General features: G+C 45.1%; 2 protein-coding genes across 8 annotated transcripts in view; one reads left to right on the top strand and one right to left on the bottom strand.

The window, feature by feature from the left end:
* Positions 1 to 1,621: 1,621 nt before the first annotated feature.
* ISCU (iron-sulfur cluster assembly enzyme) lies at positions 1,622 to 8,695 on the bottom strand. Of its 4 annotated transcripts, XM_074007709.1 has the most exons (6): positions 8,555 to 8,695; positions 7,534 to 7,663; positions 6,919 to 7,247; positions 5,915 to 6,025; positions 4,036 to 4,114; positions 1,622 to 2,151 (listed from the first exon to the last, which is right to left on the bottom strand). In XM_074007709.1, the coding sequence occupies exons 3-6, from the start codon at positions 6,928 to 6,930 to the stop codon at positions 2,066 to 2,068; spliced, it is 288 nt and encodes a 95-aa protein (XP_073863810.1). In that variant the 5' UTR covers positions 6,931 to 7,247; positions 7,534 to 7,663; positions 8,555 to 8,695; the 3' UTR covers positions 1,622 to 2,065. The 4 variants fall into 4 exon arrangements, 3 of the variants coding, with proteins under 3 accessions (XP_073863810.1, XP_073863809.1, XP_045221808.2); XR_012420587.1 differs by lacking the exon at positions 7,534 to 7,663 and having other exon boundaries at positions 1,622 to 2,844; positions 3,166 to 4,114; positions 6,919 to 7,032; XM_074007708.1 differs by having other exon boundaries at positions 6,919 to 7,663.
* Positions 8,696 to 10,081: 1,386 nt separating this feature from the next.
* Positions 10,082 to 22,500, top strand: part of SART3 (spliceosome associated factor 3, U4/U6 recycling protein) — a 36,355-nt gene continuing 23,936 nt past the window's right edge. For all 4 annotated transcript variants that reach the window (XM_015431496.4, XM_005572145.5, XM_065524753.2 and 1 more), the window contains exons 1-3: positions 10,082 to 10,412; positions 18,796 to 18,922; positions 20,017 to 20,121. In XM_015431496.4, coding sequence (XP_015286982.1) covers positions 10,101 to 10,412; positions 18,796 to 18,922; positions 20,017 to 20,121 — 544 coding nt within the window. In that variant the 5' untranslated portion in view covers positions 10,082 to 10,100. The remainder of the gene's footprint in view (positions 10,413 to 18,795; positions 18,923 to 20,016; positions 20,122 to 22,500) is intronic.

Here is a 22,500-nt window from a genome sequence, read left to right as displayed (position 1 = left end):
TGAGCTCACTGAAGGGCACATGATGCCCTCGTGTGGCTCTAACTAGATTTGTCTTGGGAAAGGGTGTCTTTAATGTGAGTTTAAAAAATATCCATTCGTTTTAGCAGCACAACCACGTTTGGAGACTTGGGCTCTTCTGGGAATATTGTTTCGGTTGTTTATAAGCTCCTCCTGATGTCAACTCTGAGGACGTTAACTGGGACAGAAATGTCTCATTTAAATTAAAAAAAATCACAAAGAAAAGTGGTGTGGAATTGTGGTGGTGCCACATGTAATAAACAAGGGAGAGACAAGCTCAGTCTAGAGGGACTGTGAATTAAATTGCAGAACATGCCACACACGACAATTTTACATGGTTCTACCCAGGGTTCTAATTTGAGATTCCTATAAAGTCCCTGGTCTGTGGCTGCCGTCACAGACTACACAGGGAACAGTCTTTGAAGTTCTGCGCCCTCCACCAGAACCCAGAGCATTAAAACAAAAAAAAAAAACAAAAAAAGTAAGGGAGGCATATTTAAGAGGCAGCCAGCCTATGCCTGAACAAAAAAACCACCACCAGAAAAAACAAACACATCTTACTTTTGAAGTTGAACATTTGAGACTATGGGAGTCAATATTTCAATCACCCATTTTCACTAGAAGATAGGGCATCCTTTATTGAGATTTGCATGACTACAGGTAGCTAAGAATAGGGAGACATCAGGGTAGGAGGAACCGTGCTTAGACTTATGCCCAAACCAGGGATGAATGCTTGTCTGGTTTTTTTTTGAGAGAGTCTTGCTCTGTCTTGCAGGCTGGAGTGCACTGGTGCAATCTTGGCTCACTGCTACCTCTGCCTCCCAGGTCAAGCGATTCTCCTGCCTCAGCCTCCCGAGTAGTGGGATTACAGGCACATGCCGCCACGCCTGGCTAATTTTTGTATTCTTAGTAGAGACAGGGTTTCACTATGTTGGCCAGGCTGGTCTTGAACTCCTGACCTCGTGATCCACCCGCCTCGGCCTCCCAAAGTGCTGGGATTACAGGTGTAAGCCACCGCGCCCGGCTGGATGAATGTTTTTTAAACAACCTTAGGTGTACTATGCAGGTACAGAGAGTTCAGAATGAACCAGTTACATACTACACCGATGCAGAACAGAGCATTCAGAAGTTTCTTCCCTAAAGTTCGGCTCATCTATGACCTTGGTTCTTAAAGTGGTTCTTAAAAGTCAGGGGCTCTGGAATTACCTGCCCAGACAGAAGTCAGAAACTTGGGCCTAGAAATCTGCATTTTAAACTCATTCCCGAGGTGCTCTTCACATATCTTTAGGGTGCTAAGCCAATGCTTCTTAGATTTGAGCAACCAGTGAAATTACAAAAAGAATCTTCAAGACTCACTTCGAGCTGTCAACTACTATCTCACAAAGAACAATGAAAAGCGATAATCATCTCCTTTCATCCTTGTTCCAAAAAAATATTACGTGTATTTGTCTTTGGAAAAAATCTTGTACATGACCTTTACTGTTGTTTGCTTGGAGAGCTGTGTATGTCATTGCGGTCCAACATCTGGGAACCCCAAGGGGCTTTGGGCACCACTTTGGAGTGAATGATGGGCCCAAGAGACAAGGCTTATTAGAGAACACCATTATCTTCCATTGTTTTATTATTATTTTTATATATATATATGCAGATCTGTTTTATGTACAACAATTAGTTCTATCAAATATTCAGACAAAGGCATTCTACTGGTAATTTCCCTCCAAATCAATTCAGGTAAAATTAGATACTTACGCACTTCATGGGCTATCAACATTTGCGACTTATCAATTTCAGTTCTGAGGTCATAAACACAATTCAAAATACACATTAACTAGGTTAAGGCGATAAAAGTGGACTGAAAGAAACCACGGGATTCAGAACAATGAAACTGTGTATTTTGCTTGCATGAGAGTCATAATGTGAACAGCAAGTATTGTGCGTATCTCATAGCTCTTCAGTGGAGAGGGAGCGGCTTCTGAACATCTAAGGTGATTGCACGGCAGGTGGGAAACAGGGGTGTGGCCTGCTGGAGGCTTCACCCAGGGAGGGCTCATTTCTTCTCTGCTCCTCCTTTTTTGGGTTCTTGTTTCAATTTGTAATCAGCCAGGGCGGCCTTGATTGCATCTTCAGCCAGCACTACAGGTAACGGAAGGAAAGAAGCCTAAGTTTCTAGATGCGAAAGAAGTGGTTTTGGGAATAGAATCTTTAAGAGCTTAGAGGAAGTGGTGCTGGTGGGGACTAACGGGGTAACCAAGCCAGAAAGCTGGGGTGAGGAGTTGCCGGGCAGGTCAGCAGCTACTTCCTGAGCTGAGTTACTCCTGTGGGTAATCCTGGAGACAGACTAGGGTTTAAATATCTGTGATCCCAGGCTAGTTCCTTAGCCTCTTCGAACCTACTTTCTACTCTATAGAACTGGGATAATCATGCTTTTCTTGCCAGGATAGTGTGGGGACTTACGGAAGATGTCTAACACATAGTAGGGACATAGCAAATGTTAGTTCTTGCCTGCTCCCATCAAAGTCTGGCTTTGGACAAAATCATATCATGATAAAAAGTTGACATGACCTTTGGAAAAAAGATCATGTCAATCTGTTGATGGGATGGCATTTGCCACATCACCCTCTAGTGATCGAGAGTTTGACCACTTTTATTTAGGAGTCAATATTCAAAGTGAGGCTATGGGGAAAATAAAAACCAAGAGAGCTGGAATGACAGCAGAAAGCAAGCAAATAGCAGAGAACATCAGCTAAAGGTTTCAGTACCTAAAAATGCCTAATAAAAGGGCTAGGGATTTCCTGAAACCATGTGAAAATGTTTACAAGTGATGACCTTTCTTTTTTTTTTTTTTTTTTTTTTTTTTTTGAGACGGAGTCTCGCTCTGTCACCCAGGCTGGAGTGCAGTGGCCGGATCTCAGCTCACTGCAAGCTCCGCCTCCCGGGTTCACGCCATTCTCCTGCCTCAGCCTCCCGAGTAGCTGGGACTACAGGCGCCTGCCACCTCGCCCGGCTAAGTTTTTGTATTTTTAGTAGAGACGGGGTTTCACTGTGTTAGCCAGGATGGTCTCGATCTCCTGACCTCGTGATCCGCCCGTCTCGGCCTCCCAAAGTGCTGGGATTACAGGCTTGAGCCACCGCGCCCGGCGTGATGACCTTTCTTTATGGGTACTTAAAATTCCAGATCAAGTGGAAAGAACTTGGGTCTGACCAGGCTTCCTGAAGAATGAGTTAGTGTGTCTGCCCTGGCACCTGGCTCTTCTCCTTGTGAGTATTACCCTGGCAAGAGGCCTGACCCTCTGCTGATTTTTAACTAATTTGGTTAGTAAACCTCCATCGATGCATTAAGGCTAATGTTTCTCATTCCTTCTTTCCCTGAGAAGGTTAAGAAATGATGGAAAAAGCATTAGATTTAATACAGAGACCAAACTGGAAAGCCAAGTACAAGTCTTAAGGCATCTGAACTTTTTTTTAGGATAGCAGAGAGGGGGACCATTGTACAACTGGGCTTAGTTGTGCCATATATACAGATGCAGACCCTGACAGTTATAGCATCCAGACAGGAAGTGAAGAAATACACAGGAAACGGGATTATGGAGAAAGCTGAGTTTTCTCCTCTGCTAGAAACAGCAGATTCTGAAATCAAAGATTGGAGCTTAAATTCTGGCTCTCCCACTTATTAGCCATGTGACGTGGGTGTCTCAACCCAAGCCTCAGCTCCTTCATCCATAAGAGGAAAGTAATGACATCGACTGTGCACTCAAGGATATCTGTGAGGTTTAGAAATGATGCCCATCAAGTGCTCAGTATGATGGCTGGTGCATATCTCCTTCTGGCATGATTTTCTTAGGGATGAATGTGAGACCACGGGGGCTCTAACCCTCTGCAGGTTGTAAGGACAGACTCATGAGCTCTAATTCTGAGGGTTATAAACATGGGCTCCATGACCTAAAAGGACTGTTGCAAATGCAAGTTGAAATTACTGCCAAATGTCCGAGCTGACTGGTATGGAGAGCAGAGACTTACTGGAGCAGTGCAGTTTCACGGGAGGCAGGCAGAGCTCCTTGGCGATATCTGTGTTTTTGATAGTCAAGGCTTCCTCCACCTGAGAGGCATAATGGAAAGACGGGCAGTTTTAGCAACGCTTTATCTTGTGAGGGCCAGACAATAAAAAAGGGAGGCCAAAAAGGCCCTCGGGGTTGGTGGGGATAATTTCTGTTTAATAACTCAAAGGGCTGAGGGTCTTCTCAGGATGACTCCCACTCTATCAAAGCTGCAGCTGGGATTCTCAAGCATGAAGTATACACAGCTGCACTGCCTGGCTTGGGTAAGCAAAGACCGCCCAGACACTTCTCTAAGCCAGGAGTGGAACCGGTGAGAAGTCTCTTAGGGATCTGCTTGTGGCCTGTGTCAGGAATCTTTTCCTTAAAAGGTAGTGATTTCCGATACTGGTTTTGTGAATATCAGCTTCTCTGATGTCCTCATACGAAATGTTAGAATAAATCCTTTTGACTAGAAGTGCCACATGGCATCAGAGAGGTTGGGAAGATGTCAGGTAAGTGGCACAGTGGCAGTCGCACAGCCGGGTCAGGCTGAACGCTCTCTCTGGTGTCACCCTTTGCCTATAGGAGCAGCTCTTCCAGATCAACTGAGGAGGACGCCTGGGGTCTGGTTGACAGCCCGGGGGGGATAATGTGAGGCAAACAGATCCTCGCCCATGTGGAACAGTGCCCCACCGCCTTACAGAAAACCAGATTTCCCAACAGCTGGGCTCCTTCGCTATGTCTGACTATCGTTCAATTTCCCAATTCTGCTAACCCTTCTTGGCTGATTCAGGTTCTGCTCCTGAAACTCAGATAGGCGATCTCAAGGTTAAAGAAAATGTTCTCTCTCCCATTTTCTGATCACAATTCACAGTCCCCTAAGAGGCAGGTTCTGGGAGCATAAGTGCCTTGTCTCATTTCTCCCTTCACCTGAGGACAGTTCCTGACAAATCACTTCAGGGCTACCTCCTGCCAGAGCAGGTTAGGTCTGAGCTTCCTGGCCCACAGGAGCTTGCCAGCCAGAAGGCCGTGAGCCACAGGAAGCAGGTGGCACGTGGCCTGGCAAACCGCTCTGCCGTGGAGCTGGCCAGCTCCCAAGCATGCTCCTCCATGACTCAGCTCCCTGCACCTGGTCCCTTGGGGCAGCAAAGATGAGTGCCATGATGGTTGGCTTTTCTGAGAGGTTCTGACAGCAACTGGATTTTAGAAAGTCCAGCTCTTCACTGCTTTTGGGACCTTTGACCTCTGCAGCTACCAGGGAAAGACACTTCGGAGAGAAAGGGATGAAAGAGAAGTTCTAGCTCTTTATTATCTCTGCCTTTAGAGGGCTTGCGATCAACCACCTGGATCACTGTTCTGATTTCGTTGTTCACTTTGCCCCTACCCTTGCTGTGTTTTTGATTCTTTAATCCCTCTTTTAACACAGGCTAGTTTATTTCACCAATCCTTGTAAGCCACCTAGAACCCTTCCTGAAACATGAGAGGAAATAAGCAAGAAAATAACTACCATATAACAACTCTCTGACTTGACAAATTATAAGAGTATTGGTAACCTTAGAGAAAGCCAAAGATTTCTTCTAAATTCTATTTTGTTAGAGGGACAGGTGATGATCTTTTTTGTATGTAATTAACACCCAAACAAACAAACAAAATGATCAACAAGAAAAAAACCCAAACATCATCTAGAATGATCTATAATTCCCAATTTGAAGAATTAATATAATCAACATCTGTATAGCAGAAACTTTAAAAATTCAGAATATTAAAAAAAAGTTATGGTTGTTTTTGACCCATTAGACCCGTCAAGAGACAGGCTTGGGGTGAATGCAATTTCATTCTGTCAGATTTGTGAGCAACCTTACCGTCTTTCCTTTCACCCATTCAGTGGCTAATGAGCTGGAGGCAATTGCAGAACCACAGCCAAATGTTTTAAACCTAGCATCCACAATTTTCCCCTTTTCATCCACTTGAATCTAGAAAAGAGACAAGAGTTAAGTGGTGAGTCCTAGGACCACCCTCTGGAACTTGGCACTCACGAAGGTTCATTGGGGCCTTCCCCAAGGGCTTTGGGCTTGCTTTCCATACTAAGTGATGGTATTAATTACTGATTTTGCCTTGTTTCAGAGAGCTCAGTGATGAAAAGTGAAATGCAGGGACAATTATCCAGGCCCAACTGACAAAGATCAGCTGGAAAATATGTTCCTCCACCCCAATATTATTTTGTTTTGCGACTCTGGCTTGCATTTTGGCTATGAACTTCTATTTGAGGCAGTCTGCTCACAGCTGCTGGGGCAATCTGCCTCTTAAACACTGAGAGAGTACACAATAAAGGTCTCTGGTTAATACTTTTTTCTTGGGCAGCAGATTATACTTAGTGGTTTCCTCCTGTTTTGTTTCTGTATTCCAAGATAGGTATGAAGATCTCTGGCAAGCTGCCCACTCACCATGAAGCAGCAGATTGGCGCTACAACAACAGTTTACCCAAAGCACTAGACACTATCTTCATGTTGCTCCCAATCTGGGGACAGGTTTAATTTACTGTGTTTCTTATCTCATTGGGGACTGCTAGCTCACTGGGATTTTCCTTTGATCAGTAAAATTCACAAAACTCTTTCGTTGGCTGAAGTTGGAATTTAAACTTATACAGTGAGTACAAAAATGAGATTACTTTTCTATTTCGGAAAAAGTCGGCATAGTACACTAGCCTGGCAGGAGAGCTACGATTGAGGCCCTGTTCCAATCACGTCTAACATGGACTCATCCCATCTCACAGGAATAAAGATGGAGACCGAGTGAAATGCTGTATGTGCAAGTGCTTTGTAAACTTAAAGGGATTATTGTTATCACTATTAAAGACTAGCCATACCTGTAATTTCATTACGTCACCACATGCTGGAGCCCCCACCAGTCCAGTTCCAACATTTTTAGATGTCTTGTCAAGGGACCCCACGTTTCTAGGATTTTCATAATGATCAACAACCTAAAATGAGAGGGTTAAGATAAATCGTGTTCACTCTCTATTGGTGCTGGTCTCTGGTATGGTGGCAAGCTCCTGGAAGTCAGCATCTTGAACCTGGCAGGCAATCACCAAATTTCACCTGAGTAGAAAGGTCTACACTCATGTCAGTGAGAACCATTTGTGACCCCCAATTCCTTTTGTGTCTCCTCTACAACTACTTCACAGATTAGCGACACCTAGAAGAAAAAAATATCAGTGAAATCATGTCTTAATTCCATAGGGTTTTTACAAAAATACTTGACTTTTACCCACCTACATCACCAGACTTGGGCTCAAACAGCAGTTTTGTTATTTTCAAATAAAAACTATCCTCAAAGGATGATTACTATTTAAAAATTCTAAAAATAACTATGGCCCAGGAAGGGAAAACTTTTAGAAGCCTTAAGGTGACTGTTACACAGAGAACAATGCTATGGAATGTGTACGTTTATGTGTCTTTCAAAATAAAAACAGTGCCATTACCGTATTTCAGAGCCTGTCATCACCCTGGTGCAGCAGCGCACCCTGGCTGCTGAAAGGCTGCTAGTCCAAGTTTCCTCGGGGTGTACCCTCAACGAAACACACCGCCGGGAGGGGGAGGAGTGAAGAAGCCCTTGGAGAAAGGGCAGAGGCCAGATCAGAATCAACATCCATTCGAACTGGCACACAGAAGGCCTTAATGTGGTTACTGGTTAGTAGTAAGCACCCCGATCTTCCAGTCCCCTTTTCCTCCCCATCTGACTAAGGATTTTGACTCCAAGTAAAGGCCCCTATAGGATAGTATCTAACGGAGGGACTTTTTGTGCCACGTTGATTTATGGCATTCTTTGTTTCTAGAGTGGGAGTCTCACGTCTGGGGGACTTTGCGTCACCAGACAGCAAGGGGCTGCAAACTATGCATCTATCCCTCCTTCCCCGCCAAAAAAAAACCCCCAAAACAAAACAAAAACACTACGCATGTTGGTTACAAGCCTGACTCCCCTATGCACTCCTAAAGCAGTAACAGAAACGGTCTCCTCGTGCTGGGGCCTATGTGCCAGGAACCATGACAGGACTCCATGCACAGTATCCTTTGTAAGAGACAGCTGAGAGTCCTCATTTACACCTGGGGAAACAAGTTCAGAGAGGCGCAGTGACTAGCGCAAGGTCATCTAGCCAGGGCAGCAGCGTGGCTGAAGCCGGAGCCCGCTCCGGGGGTGTGTCTGTCCCTGGACTCTAAAAGACAAGTCCCAACAGGACCCTGCCTCCTGGGCTGTTGGCGAATTTAAAGTTGGGACGCACGAAGTCGCGGCCAGCGGCGGGGCCCCCTGGAAGTCGCAGCCCGATGAGCGGTAACTGTTGTTTATCAGTTGCAGTGAGCCTCACTGCGCAGCAAGGGAAAGTGAGTCAGGGCAAAGACGTGGGAGGCGACAGCTAGTCCTGGCTGCGTAGAACCCCGCGGCCGCCGCTCCAGCCCAGGCCTCCCCCGAGTCGGCATTCCGCGTGTCCCCTCGTTTGTCCCTACCTTCTTGTGATAGAGTCGGGCCGGGGCCGATAGCTCCCGGGCGGGCAGGCGGGGGCTCCGGAGCAGCAGAGCCGACGCTGCCCGCCTCAGACGGCCAGCTCCAGCTGCCGCCATCTTGCCGGCTTGCGCCTGCGCCAGTCCAGAGCGATGCCGAGGGGCGGGGCGCGTCTGCGAGTCGGCGCCGAGCTGGGAGCGCGCCTCTCTGGCGTCACCGAGGCTTTGCGCCTGCGCCTTACCGTTCCGTGCAAGCCTCCGCCCTGTGGCCCCGCCTTGACCACGCCTCTCGGGGGCGGGCGGGGTCGGGAGCGGGAAGGTCTGAAGTCGCTAGAGGGCTTGTCCTGGGTGCTGGATTCTGGTTGAGAGAGGATCTCAGGCTTCTGCAGTGTGGGAATGCGGCGCAGAGGACCACTGAGTCCACTTTTCCTAACCCTATTTTGCAGCTAAGGAAGCTGAGATTCAGGGCAGTTTGGTCACTCCGTCCAAGGTCGCTTAGGGCTTAGGTTCAACTAGAATTCGAACTTGGGTAGTCCTGGGTTAGAATCCTGGTTCGGTTCCTTCCTGGCTGTGTGTCCCTAGACAAATGGTACCGGCTTGCTAAGTCTGAATCTTCCTTTTTGTATTAATTCGAGGACAATTCCTTCATCATGAAGCCAGCATCTGTGTTGAGTACCTACTATGTGTCAAGGCACTCTACTAGACCCGGGGATCCAACAGAAAGCAAAACAGACGTAATTCCTGCCCATTAAGCTTGCTAATGAGGGAGCAAGGTAGAGATAGAGACACACTCCAGTACTTGCCTACCTCAACAATGGGAAGCTTAAGAAGGAAACGAACACCATGTCCTGATTGAAAAAAAATGAGTATATGTCTATTTTTCTCTCTGAAACAACAGCAAATTCAATTTATATGTCGGTGCCTAGCAATTAAGAATTTCTAAAGAAATGCGTATTTACTGTTGGTTTGCAGTATGTGAGCTTATAAAACCGGAAAACTCAAGTGTATTTAACGCCTCCTAGGTACCAGATGTTTACATAAAGGGGAAGAATTTCTTTGGGAAATGGATTTTTCTCTTGAATGGTGAAATCGATCCTTCCCCGAGGACCTGCAGTTTTCTTTGCGTTTGAGGTGCAGTTGCTGGGGAGACTAAACCCAAGCGCCAGGTCACACTAGGCGATAAGTAAGGTATTTTTTCTAAGAATCACTTTGACCTTCTCAAGATGGCGCCAAATTCTTTACTACAGACACCACGCTCGCTTCATGACTTCCTCTATGGCCTCCACTTCCTGCCCAAAGACCCAACTTCTGTCCGAAGTTGTGACGGAACGTATGCCATGATAATGAGTTTTTTCTCTGGTGGGAGTTTTTACAGGGGTATAAAATAAAATGAATTTAGTGTATTTGGAGATTTTCTCGTTATCTAAGGTTCCCAGTTTCCCTTTCAGTGTCAAGAAAACGGGCTTTTGATAAGGCGCGCGCCGCGGGCAGCTTCTGCCTCAGCGGGTCTTCGGCGGCCGCGGGAAGACCCGAGAGTCATTAGAAGCGCAAGATGGCGACTGCGGCCGCAACCTCGGCTTCAGAACCCGAGGCTGAGTCCAAGGCTGGGCCCAAGGCTGACGGAGAGGAGGATGAGGTTAAGGCGGCGAGGACAAGAAGGAAGGTGTTATCGCGGGCTGTGGCCGCTGCGACATACAAGACCGTGGGGCCAGGGTGGGATCAGCAGGAGGAAGGCGTGAGCGAGAGCGATGGGGATGAGTACGCCATGGCTTCCTCCGCGGAGAGCTCCCCCGGGGAGTACGAGTGGGAATATGACGAAGAGGAGGAGAAGAACCAGCTGGAGATTGAGAGACTGGAGGAGCAGGTGGGCCCGGGGGTGGGCAGCGGGCACCTTCCAGTCTTTCAGGTCCTCAGGTCCCCGTGTCCTGGCCCGCCTCCCTAGTCCTCGGCGGCCATAAAGCCGCCAAGGCTGCAAACCCCTTTTTCATGACCGTAGCTCCTGTCATTTGAGTGCTTACTGCGTGCCCGGTGCTTTGCAAATGTTATCCCATTGAATCCTCACCACCCTGTGAAGGAAGCCCTGTTATCTATCCCCATTTTACTGGAGGAAACTGAGGTTCGTGGAGGAAAGTCTCTTGCTCAAGATAATACTTCCTGCAAGTCAGGCCTCGTACTTTGATCCCATTCCAGAACTCCCCCTCGTAGCCACACGTCCAACAGTAGAAATACACTCATTCATAAGAGACTGTTACTTTGTTGTGTAGGAATGACGGCGGTGATGAAACTTGTGGTAGGAAAAATATTGACCGCGATGGTGATAATAGAAATGGAAAGGTTTGCTGGTTCTGGAGGTTAAGGCCTCAGTTCTAGCTGTTCCACCCTTGTATGTCCTTGTGAGAATTTCTTAATTTCTCTGATCCTCTCGGCTTCCTCATCTGCAGATTGGGAGCAACAATGTCTGCATAATATAATTGTTGTAACAGTATCTATAGCCCAGTGCCTAGCATCTAGTCATAACATGGTCTCTCGTTTGTAACCTTACGAGGTGGTGATATCTACTGTATAATCCAGGATCTCAGCAGGAAATAGGTGGCACATTTAGATTAGGATGATCTGAGAGAAAGTAAGGGTGTGGGTATGGGAAATCAGGAGTGAAGGTTTAGTATCCCATGGCTAGTAACTCCTGAACCTGGTGTCCATCTTTGGGCCTGAAGGGGTGAAGGGAATGATCTGAGTTGTGTGGAGAGGGCACCTGAGACCTGCTGATAACTTTGTTCAAGGGATGCAGCTCCAGTTTCCTGTCAAGGATTGGGGTGGGGGAAGAAATACCTTGACCTCCCTTTCTTCCTTCCACCAAACTTCTCCTGCTGGTGCCTTCTGCTGGGCAGACCCATCTGGAAGCTGAAGAGCCAGAAAACCTGTATATGGGGTCTATACTCGGGGACACAGGGCAGGGAGGAGAGGGTAGGGTGTGTTTGGAGGGGGCAAACAGAAGAGATGGAGCACATTCTCTCTCTTTTTTTTTTTTTGAGACAAGAGTCTCGCCCCGTCACCCAGGCTGGAGTGCAGTGGCACCATCTCGTCTCACTGCAAACTCTGCCTCCCTGGTTGAAGCGATTCTTCTGCCTCAGCCTTCCCAGTAGCTGGGATCCAGGCATGCCCCATTGCGCCCGGCTAATTTCTGTATTTTTAGTAGAGATGGGGTTTCACCATGTTGGCCGGGCTTCTCTTGAATTCCTGACCTCAGGGGATCCACGCACCTTGGCCTCCCATAGTGCTGGGGTTACAGGCCTGAGCCACTACGCCCGGCCCACATTCTCTTTTTACAGATGAAGAAACAGAGGTTCAGAACAAATGATGAAATGATTTGCTTTAAGTCGTTCATAGTGGGATTTACACCGAAAATGTGGACTAGATGCCACACTGGATGTGAAATCACTCAGTGAATGTGAAGTTGCTAATCTAGGTTACTCATTAAACGTTGCTGAGTGTCAGTTTCCTTATAATACTCCCTCTGGCACTGATATTTTTGTTACATTATGAGATAGTGATGTCATCCATTGGTATAGCTTGCCCCACCCATTACATTTGATTGACAGAGGAACCAGTTGGGGTTGGCAGGTAGTTACCATTTCCACTTTTTATAAATAAGTGTACTGAAGCTAATTTAGTCTTATTCAGCAAGTACAGCGTGACACTGCGTACCAGATTGACTGTGTCCCTGCCCTTGTTGATATCATTTCTTCAGACTGCTAGTCCTGGGCCTTTCGATGAGCCTATTCTGTGAGGTGGGGGAAAGAGAGGTTTGGGACCAGAGAGGTTAAGTCCTTGATGAGGGTACACAGCTTGCTAAGGAGCAAGAAAGGGGAGAGCAGAGGTCTCCTGGCCACTAGTACTCTGCAGTTGCCTGTCCTGCCACAAATCACCAAGGGTGGGATGGAGTTTAGAATGTGACCACACAGGATGGGACCTGGCAAGTGATGAATTGAAGACCCTCTGGCCTTATGCTCTCTGTCCTGGGGTCTAGAAATGGACTTTTCCAATTTCTCCAAGCCTCCCACCCACCTCACCTGGTCCCACAGCTGCTGCTTCCTGCCGTAGCTGCTCTTATGGTAGAGCATCATGATGAATCGCTTCCAAATAGGTCTGGGAGAAACTTGGCCCCGCCATATTTGAAAGTTCTGGTTCTCATACCTGAGTGTTTCTGAGAGAGCGTCTCACTCTTGCCCAGGCTGGAGTAGTGGCGTGATCATGGCTCACTGCAGCTGGGACCTCCCAGGCTCAAGTGATCCTCCCAGCTCACCCTTCAAAGTAGCTCGGACTACAGGCATGAGCCCCCATGCCTGGCTAATTAAAATTTATTTTTGTAGAGATGGGTTCTTACTATGTTGCCCAGGTAGATGTTGAATTCCTGAGCTCAAGTCATCCTCCTGCCTCAGCGTCCCAAAGTTCTCAGATCACAGGCACAAGCTACCACACGTGGCCACGATTATATTTTATGGAAGCTGGCAGTTTGCTATGGTATCTGTGTAACAAAAGCAAATATTTTCCATTATTTGTGTTTGTGTGCTGAAACTAAAAGTGGCACTTCATGGTCGCTTCAGCAGATTTGTCAGTGCAGCAGTACAGAGACTATGGCTTTGCAACCCTGTGTGATCCCCAGCCTTCCATTGAGTAGTGGAAAGGCCTTGTAACAAGTTATTTCAGCTCGCAGAGCCTTGGGTGTCCCAGTTAGTAAAATGAAGGTTGTAATAGTGCTTTCCTCACAGGGCTGTTGTGGGGCGACTCACAGGCACAATGTGGGTAAAGCTCCTGGCACGGTTTGGTACGTGATAGTTGCTGCTCCATTCTCCCTTCCCTGCCTTTCCCTTGATCGCACCAGTTGTTTTCTTTCCATCAGACCTCTCTTATTTCTCCCCCTTTCTAGTACAGGTAGGTGTAACACTTTCTTCACATTGCTAGGGAGTTCAATCAGTTAACGTATCATTTTGTGATTGGTTAAGTTTCCTTTAAAGCATCTATGTTATTAATCCCAGCTACTCGGGAGGCTGAGGCAGGAGAATCACTTGAACCCAGGAGGCAGAGGTTGCAGTAAGCTGAGATCACACCACTGCACTCCAGCCTGGGTGACAGCAAGACTCCATCTCAAAAAAAAAAAAAAAAAAAAGTCATTAATGATGTTCTAAGACCAGAATAGACCAGCATATTTATCATTTCTCAGTATAGGTTGAACTATGTAGAAATAGCTCTTTTAAATGCATTTCAATATGTATTTAATATATGTACTTTCAGAGTATTTGTCCTTATATAGCAACTTCATCATTTTACCCTGAAAATCAGAAGTTTACACCAAAAGCCACACCTTAAAGGCAGCTTCTTGACTTTAGCGACTTTTGCACCTTTTTCTTCTGCTGATCTACACATGGTATTCATGTGAGGGGTGCTTGCATACATAGATATTCGTGACACTGACTGGCAAGTGCTCTCCCACTCCTGTTCGTGCTCCACAAGCACCTCTAGTGAGTTCAGAGTGGTGATGTGGCGCGGAGAGCCTTGAATGTTCTTTAATGAAGAAAGTATATCCTTCTCAAACTTCATTTCTCAAATATCCCAAACTGCGGTTACTTTGTGTGACACACTTGATACGTGATTTTGAAACATCAGTGTGTCATGGTAGCCCATTTAAGAACCAGAGCTTTAGCCCAGCTCTTTCATGGTACAAACGAGGAAACAGAACAAGTGGGGATTAGAACACTTGTGTCCTGATCTGGTCCAGTGCTTTTCACCTATCGTGATCATTGGATGAGTTCAGTTTGTCAGCTTTTAGGAGTCATAAGCAGGAGAACATTGCTAAAAGTCTTAAGATTTAAAAATGAGAGCTCTTATCTGTAGTTGATTATTATCTTTGGCATGTAATTTGATAAATACAAAGCAGTTCACATCATGTACAAGAGTTTCTCACCAGATGCAGTGGCTCACACCTGTAATCCAGCACTTTGAGAGGCTGAGGCAGGATGATCCTTTGAGCCCAGTAGTTTGAGACCAGACTGGGCAAGATGGTGAGACCCCCCCTTTACAAAAAATAAATTTAAAAAATGTAGGCCGGGCGCGGTGGCTCAAGCCTGTAATCCCAGCACTTTGGGAGGCCGAGACGGGCGAATCACGAGTTCAGGAGATCGAGACCATCCTGGCTAACACGGTGAAACCCCGTCTCTACTAAAATACAAAAAAAATTAGCCGGGCGAGGTGGCGGGCGCCTGTACTCCCAGCTACTCGGGAGGCTGAGGCAGGAGAATGGCGTGAACCCGGGAGGCGGGGCTTGCAGTGAGCTGAGATCCGGCCACTGCACTCCAGCCTGGGCAACAGAGCCAGACTCCGTCTCAAAAAAAAAAAAAAAAAAAAAAAAATGTAGCCGGGTGTGGTGGCGTGCGCGTGTAGTAGCAGCTACTGGAGAGGCTGAGGCGGGAGGATCACTTGAGCCCCCAGGAATTTGAGGCTGCAGTGATTCGTGATTGTGCCACGGCACTCCAGCCTGAGGAAGAGTGAGACCCTGTCTCAAAAAAAAAAAAAAAGAAGAGTTTCTCAAAGTCACTATTTTTCAACCTGGGGGTCACAATTGTACATCATAAATTTATTTTAGCTGAAACAGCCATTGCCACCTGAGCCATAATGTTTTTCAACTGCATGGGTCTGTTTTGGGCTCTCTCTTCAGTTTGTCTATCCTGTGCCAGTTCCACTGATTAACTTATTGCTAAGGCTTGCTATCTGGTAAGACAAATCCTTCTACCTGATTTTTTTTTTCTTTCCCTGCAGGGTGTTTTGGCTCTTTCGTATAAATTTTAGGATGATTTTGTCAAGGTCTATGAAAAACCCTGTTGGTTTTTTCATTTGAATTGCATTGAATTTATGGATTATTTAGGGGAGAATTGACGTCTTTGCCATAATGATTATTCTAACCCAGAATATGCATATAACTCCATTTGTCTAGGTATTGAATATTCTTTCTATTTCTGAGACGTGGTCTTGCTCTGTTGCCCGGGCTGGAGTGCAGTGGCATGATCTCAGTGCACTGCAACCTCTGCCTGCTGGACTTAAGTGATCTTCTCACCTCATCCTCTTGAGTAGCTGGGACCACAGGCATGTGCTACCACTCAGCTAATTTTTTATAATTTTTGTAGAGACAGAGTTTTGCTGTGTTGCCCAAGCTGGTCTCGAACTCCTGGACTCAGGTGATCTGCCCAGCTTGGCCTCCCAGAGTGCTGGGATTACAGGCGTGAGCCACCGCACCCAGCCAAGTCTTTAATATCTTTCAATCAAGTTTAAAAACATTTTGCCATACAGGTGTCACACATCTTTTGTTAGATGTATTTCTAGGTACTTTATGGTGTTCGATGTTTATGCTATCCTATTTAAAATTACATTTTAAAGCTTGCTGGTTTATAGAAATGTAATTTTTTTATTGTAAAAAACACATAACGTAAAATTTGCTATGTTATTCTTAAGTGTACAGTTCAGTAGTATTAAGTATAGTCAAATTGTTGCGAAACAGATCTCCAAAGTTTTCATTTGCATAGATGCAACTCTGTACCCATTAAACAGCTCTCCTTCCCCTTCCTTCCCAACCCCCTGGTAACTACCATTGTAGTTTTCTGTCTCTATGAATTTGACTAGATACTTCATATAAGTGGAATCATACAGTATTTGTCTCTTTGTATGTAATTGATTTTTTTTTTTTTTTTTTTTTTTTTTTTTTTTTGAGACGGAGTCTCGCTCTGTCGCCCAGGCTGGAGTGCAGTGGCGCAATCTCGGCTCACTGCAAGCTCCGCCTCCCGGGTTCACGCCATTCTCCTGCCTCAGCCTCCCGAGTAGCTGGGACTACAGGCGCCCGCCCCTGCGCCCGGCTAATTTTTTCTATTTTTAGTAGAGATGGGGTTTCACCATGGTCTCGATCTCCTGACCTTGTGATCCGCCCACCTCGGCCTCCCAAAGTGCTGGGATTACAGGCGTGAGCCACCACGCCCGGCCGTAATTGATTTTTATACATTGCTCTTATTGCTTGTCACCTTACTAATCTTGTTTATTATTTCCAAATGATTTGTTTGTAGATGAGTTTTAGTTTACTATACAGTGATATCATCTGACTATAATTACAGTTCTCATTCTTTTCTCTCTTTACGTTTCTTTTCCTTGTCTCATTGTTCCAACCCCAGACCTCCAGTACAGGGTTAAATAGAGGGTGATACTGGGTAGCTTTTTGTGTTTTTTAAAAGGAATTTTAATATATTATCATTAGGAGTCATATTTATTGTAGATTTTAAAAATCAGGTTAAGGAAGTGCCTTTCTATTCCTAGTGTGCCAGTTCTTAATTTTGACTCATGAGTGGGTGTTTTAATCACATGCTTTGTCTTCATTGAGATAATCATATTTTTTTTCGTCAAATTTGATGGTGGAAAAAATTATACTGGATGATTTTGTAGTGTGAAAACACCCTTGCATTCCTGGGATAGACCCAATTTGGTCATTATGTATTGTTCTCTTTATACATTTCTGATTTTTAATTTAATTTAATTTAATTTATTTTTTATTTTTTATTATTATTATTTTTTGAGATGGAGTCTCGCTCTGTCGCCCAGGCTGGAGCGCAATGGTGTGATCTCAGCTCACTGCAACCTCTGCCTCCCAGGTTCAAGTGATTCTCCTGCCTCAGCCTCCCGAGTAGCTGGGACTACAGGCATGTGCCACCACACCCAGCTAATTTTTTGTATTTTTTGGTAGAGATGGGGTTTCACCATGTTGGCCAGGCTGGTCTTGAACTCCTGACCTCGTGATCTGCCCGCTTCAGCCTCCCAAAGTGCTGGGATTACAGGTGTGAGCCACCACGCCTGGCCATCTTGATTTATTTAAAGTGATTTTTAGTGTAATTGCTTTGAATAGTTTTCTGAGTGGTTGCTTTGGGTGTTAAAATATACAGAGTTGACTTACATGGTATCAGTGTTTTACCACTTGAACGAAGTGTGGAAATCTTCCATTTCAGTTCTCTTTCCATCCCCACTTTTAAATAATACTGTGTTGGGTATCAGAAGTTCTTACAATGTTTGTTTCATTACATACGATTTAGAAAGCTCATGAAGAGAGGAGGATACTCATCTGTCATAGTTCCTGTATTTCTGCTCTTACTGTTGTTCTGTTCTTTCTTTTTGATGCTCTAGGATTCCTTCTTTTAACTTTTCTGTTCGAAGAACTTCCTTTAGCTATTCTTCAAGGGTTGGTCTGCTAGTGACATTCTTTTTGTTTTTCTTTGTCTCAGATATATGGTAACTTAAAGTAATTTTAGTTTGAAAAGTTTCAAATGTACAAATAAAACTTTATGTACCTGTCACTCAGCATCAACAGATACCAACCTGCTGCCACTCTTGTTTCTCTAATATGGATTTCCATCTCTTTTTGGAGATAGGGTCTTGCTCTGTCACTCAGGCCCAGAGTGCAGTGGCGTGATCTCGGCTCGCTGCAACCTCTCTCTCCCAGGCTCAAGTGATCCACTTCAGCCTCCGAAGTAGCTGGGACCACAGGCGCATACCACAATGTCCGGCTAATTTTTTGTATTTTTGGTAGAGATAGGGTTTGACTATGTTGCTGAGGCTGGTCTCGAACGCCTGAGCTCAAGCAGTCCACCTGCCTTGGCCTCCCAAAGTGCTGGGATCACAGACGTGAGCCACCGTAACTGGCCTCCATCTTTTTTATTTAGTAAAATAAAAAAGGTCTTACAGTGTACCTCACATGTACTGAAGGATGTTATAAAATTACCTTTTTGGTTTTTAGTTTTTCTTAAAGACCAGTGTAATAGTAGAATTTTTAAAAATCTTTGGAAGACCTGGTATGAACTAGAAACAGTAGTGTTCTCATTTTATAGATGAGGAAATAGAGGCTTAGGAAAGTAAATAACTTACCTGAGGTCACATACTTTTTATTTGTTTCATTAGAATGCCTCCTTTATTTCCGAGAGAACCCTGATGGCTTCTAGCAGGAACTGTAACAGATTTGAGGGAGCTTTATGTTTGTTTCAAAAGCCTCTTTTATTGTTTTGTCTTCTGCCTGTGGGTACACGCTGGGTTGCTGTTTCAGTGGTTTTCTCAGATAGCACATTTATTTTGTTTGTGGCAGGTATGTGTGTAGTTACCAGTAGTGACAAAAGCTAAGTTACTTGATGATGGCATTTTAAATTTCAACTTGTTTCTTTTCCTGTTAGTTGTCTATCAACGTCTATGACTATAACTGCCACGTGGACTTGATCAGGCTGCTCCGGCTGGAAGGGGAGCTTACCAAGGTGAGGATGGCCCGCCAGAAGATGAGTGAGATCTTTCCCTTGACTGAAGGTAAGCTTCAGCAGTCAGGCTGCTTTTAGAAACAGAAACAAGGCTTGTATATTTGTTTCATTGTTGAAAGTGGGACATGCTCCTTGTAGAAAACCTGGAACATACAGTGTAGTAGAAAGAAGAAAACCCATCAGAGTTAGCTATTTTTAGTTTATTATCTTGTAGTTTTTTGCAAAATGTAGTTATGATCATATAACACGGATTTTGAATTCTGATTTTTTAATTATAACGTTATGGTAAACATTTGTAATGTGATTAAACTTGAATCCCATTTCTATTTCCCATTTCAGTATTTATGTATTTAATCCATTCTCTTGAAACCAGAAAATTGTAAATATATTTAAACTTTTACAGACAGCTTTTTATGTAAATGTTTCATACATTAATTGTTCCAGAATAGTTGGGCATTTAGGTTATTTCTACTTATTTGCGTATTAGAAACATAATTGCACTGAACAACTCTTTAGTCTTCATGAATATTCATAAGTGATCTTTTGGGCAGTGCTTAGGACACTTTGGTCCTAGATCCCACTCTGCCCCTTTTCCCTTCTGCAAAGCATAACTGCTGAGTGTAGATGCTAGAGTCAGATGACCTAGATTCATTCCTGGCTACATCGTTTACTATCTGTGTGACCTTAAGCAGATTATGTAAACATTCTGAGACTCAGTTTTTCTAGCAGTTAAATGATGGCAGCAGTAGTTTCTGCCTTGTAATGTATGACAGAATAGGATGAGCTATTCTACCTATAACACTTAACACATGCCTGGCATGTTGTAATCCTTAAATAGATGTCATTATTTTTAGTGTTACTATCACCAACCTTACAGGATTATGATAAAGACTGAATGAGAAAAGTGCTTTGCCAAATATGAAATGCCTAACAAGTAGAGGATGTTATGATTTTAGTGATTTGATCTTATTTGGAAGCATAAAATCTCCTATGTGCTTAGTTCAGGTTTTAAGAAGTGAATTTCTGGAACAATGCCAGGTTGTGTAAGATGGATGAAGCATTGGCGTGCTGATGTTTCTTGGTAAAGTCCCTGCTCTCAGCCTCCCCTTTGGTATTAATGCGGGAAGTACTCTTGTCTCGTAGAGCTCTGGCTGGAGTGGCTGCACGACGAGATCAGCATGGCCCAGGACGGCCTGGACAGAGAGCATGTGTATGACCTCTTTGAGAAAGCTGTGAAGGATTACATTTGTAAGTTCCCGTGGACTTTTTTAGGGTATCTGAAAATGTCATGTAGATCAGTCTGCTGTTGAGGACTGTATTATGAGATGCTGCTACCCAGAAAAGGGAACTTTAGTCTAACAATTAGCAAGATTTAAGTTCAATCGTCTTGTCATTGTCTTTGTTCTTTAATTGAGGAAGTGTAGTTTTAAAATAAAAGTGGAAGAAGCGCTTGCAGTAAGGGAATGAGTACACTCACACTCAGGATGTACTGACAGAGCTTACATGGCATTTCCTGGTGATCTTTTATACATTGAATAGGGTTTTAGAGGTTTTGGACAAGATGCTTTAAAAAAAAAAGATGAAAACATTAAAAGAAAACCTTTTTATTTTGAAGTAATTATAGAGTATAGGAAGTTGCAGAAATAGTACAGAGAAGTCTTGTGTACTCACTTTACCCAGTTTCCTCCAATATCTTGTTTCTGTAGTACAAAATCAAAACCAGGAAATTGCCGGGCGCGGTGGCTCAAGCCTGTAATCCCAGCACTTTGGGAGGCCGAGACGGGCGGATCACGAGGTCAGGAGATCAAGACCATCCTGGCTAACACGGTGAAACCCCGTCTCTACTAAAAATACAAAAAACTAGCCGGGCGAGGTGGCGGGCGCCTGTAGTCCCAGCTACTCGGGAGGCTGAGGCAGGAGAATGGCTTAAACCTGGGAGGCGGAGCTTGCAGTGAGCTGAGATCCGGCCACTGCACTCCAGCCTGGGCGACAGAGCGAGACTCCGTCTCAAAAAAAAAAAAAAAAAAAAGAACAACAACCAGGAAATTGACCTTGGAACAATGGGAAAAAAAGACATTTTATTACATGTGTAGATTCATCTAACCACTGCTGCAGTCCAGATACAGAATCGTTCTGTCCCCACAGAGACCTCCCTTGCCTGCTGGTATTGACATCTTACCGGTGCAAGTGGAGTATAGAAGACTCACCTCCCTTTAAGTCTCTTTACTGTGCCCTGTATATAGTATAAGTGTCTTAAATATTTTCTGTATGTGAACTGGGGACCACATCAGACAATGCTGTGGACAAAATGCTATTAAAAAGCGTTTTAAGGCTGGGCGTGGTGGCTCACACCTGTAATCCCAGAACTTTGGGAGACCGAGGCTGGTGGTCACTTGACATTGGGAGCTCAAGACCAGCCTGGCCAACATGGCAAAACCCCATCTCTGCTAAAAATACAAGAATTAGCCAGGCATGGTGGCACGTGCTTGTAATCTCAGCTACTCAGGAGGCTGAGGCAGGAGAATTGCTTGAACTGAGGAGGTGGAGGTTGCAGTGAGCTGAGGTTGTGCTACTACACTCCAGCCTGGGCAACAGAGTGAGATTCTGTCTCAGAAGAAAGCATTTTAAGGTCAGGCTTGGTAGCTTATGCCTGTAATCCCAGCAATTTGGGAGATCAAGGCAGGCAGCTCACTTGAGCCCAGGAGTTTGAAATCAGCCTGCCCAGCATGGGGAAACCCCATCTCCACTAAAAATACAATTAGCTGGGTGTGGTGGCATGTAGGCCTGTAATCCCAGCTACTCAGGTGGCTGAGGCATGAAAATTGCTTGAACCCAGGAGGCAGAGGTTGCAGTGGACCAAGATTATGCCACTGTACTCCAGCCTGGGTGACAAAGTGAGACTCTGTCTCAGAAGAAAAAAAAAAAAAAAGGCATTCTAAAAATTTCCCCTTTCAGACTGGGGGTGGTGGCTCACGCCTGTAATCCCAGAACTTCGGGAGGCTGAGGCAGGTGGATCTCGAGTTCAGGAGTTTGAGACCATCCTGGCTAACACAGTGAAACCCCATCTCTACTAAAAATACAAAAAACTAGCCAGGCGTGGTGGCACACACCTGTTGTCCCAGCTACTCGGGAGGCTGAGGCAGGAGAATCACTTGAACCCAGGAGGCGGAGGGTGCAGTGAGCTGAGATCATGCCTCTGCACTCTAGCCTGGGTGACAGAATGAGACTCTGTCTCAAAAATCAAACAAACAATTTCCCCTTTCAGATTTCATATCCTCTTCCTTGTTGATTTCCCACTGGGAGCAGTCCCTCTTGTGAGAAGCATTGCTGCTTACCATATAGACTGTTCTGAGATAGAGAATTTTTTGTGTATCTTTGCAAGCCAAAAAGAATTCACAATTTTTTGGTTTATAATCTGTATAATGAAAATAAGAGGTGTTTTATGAATATACAAGTATAGTATGTGTGTGTGTGTGTGTGTGTTATCTTTTTTTTCTTTTTTGAGAGTCTCGCTCTCAGGCTGGAGGGCAGTGGTGTGATCTCGGCTCGCTGCAACCTCCCCCTCACCTGAGTTCAAGCGATTTTCCTGCCTCAGCCTCCCAAGTAGCTGGGACTACAGGTGCCTGC

The sequence above is a fragment of the Macaca fascicularis genome, chromosome 11 (assembly GCF_037993035.2).
Source record: "Macaca fascicularis isolate 582-1 chromosome 11, T2T-MFA8v1.1".
Classification (NCBI taxonomy): domain Eukaryota; kingdom Metazoa; phylum Chordata; class Mammalia; order Primates; family Cercopithecidae; genus Macaca; species Macaca fascicularis.
The sequence above is the reverse complement of the archived record's forward strand: the minus strand, read 5'-3'. Positions and strand labels throughout refer to the sequence as shown.

Excerpts from the sequence above, each read along its gene's own strand:
- ISCU (XM_045365873.2), bottom strand. The coding sequence starts at position 8,668 with ATGGCGGCAGCTGGAGCTGGCCGTCTGAGGCGGGCAGCGTCGGCTCTG. Across the intron at positions 7,033-8,554 it reads CCCGACTCTATCACAAGAAG|GTTGTTGATCATTATGAAAA; the intron begins GTAGGGACAAAC and ends CTCTCATTTTAG. Across the intron at positions 6,026-6,918 it reads GTGACGTAATGAAATTACAG|ATTCAAGTGGATGAAAAGGG; the intron begins GTATGGCTAGTC and ends TCTCTTTTCTAG.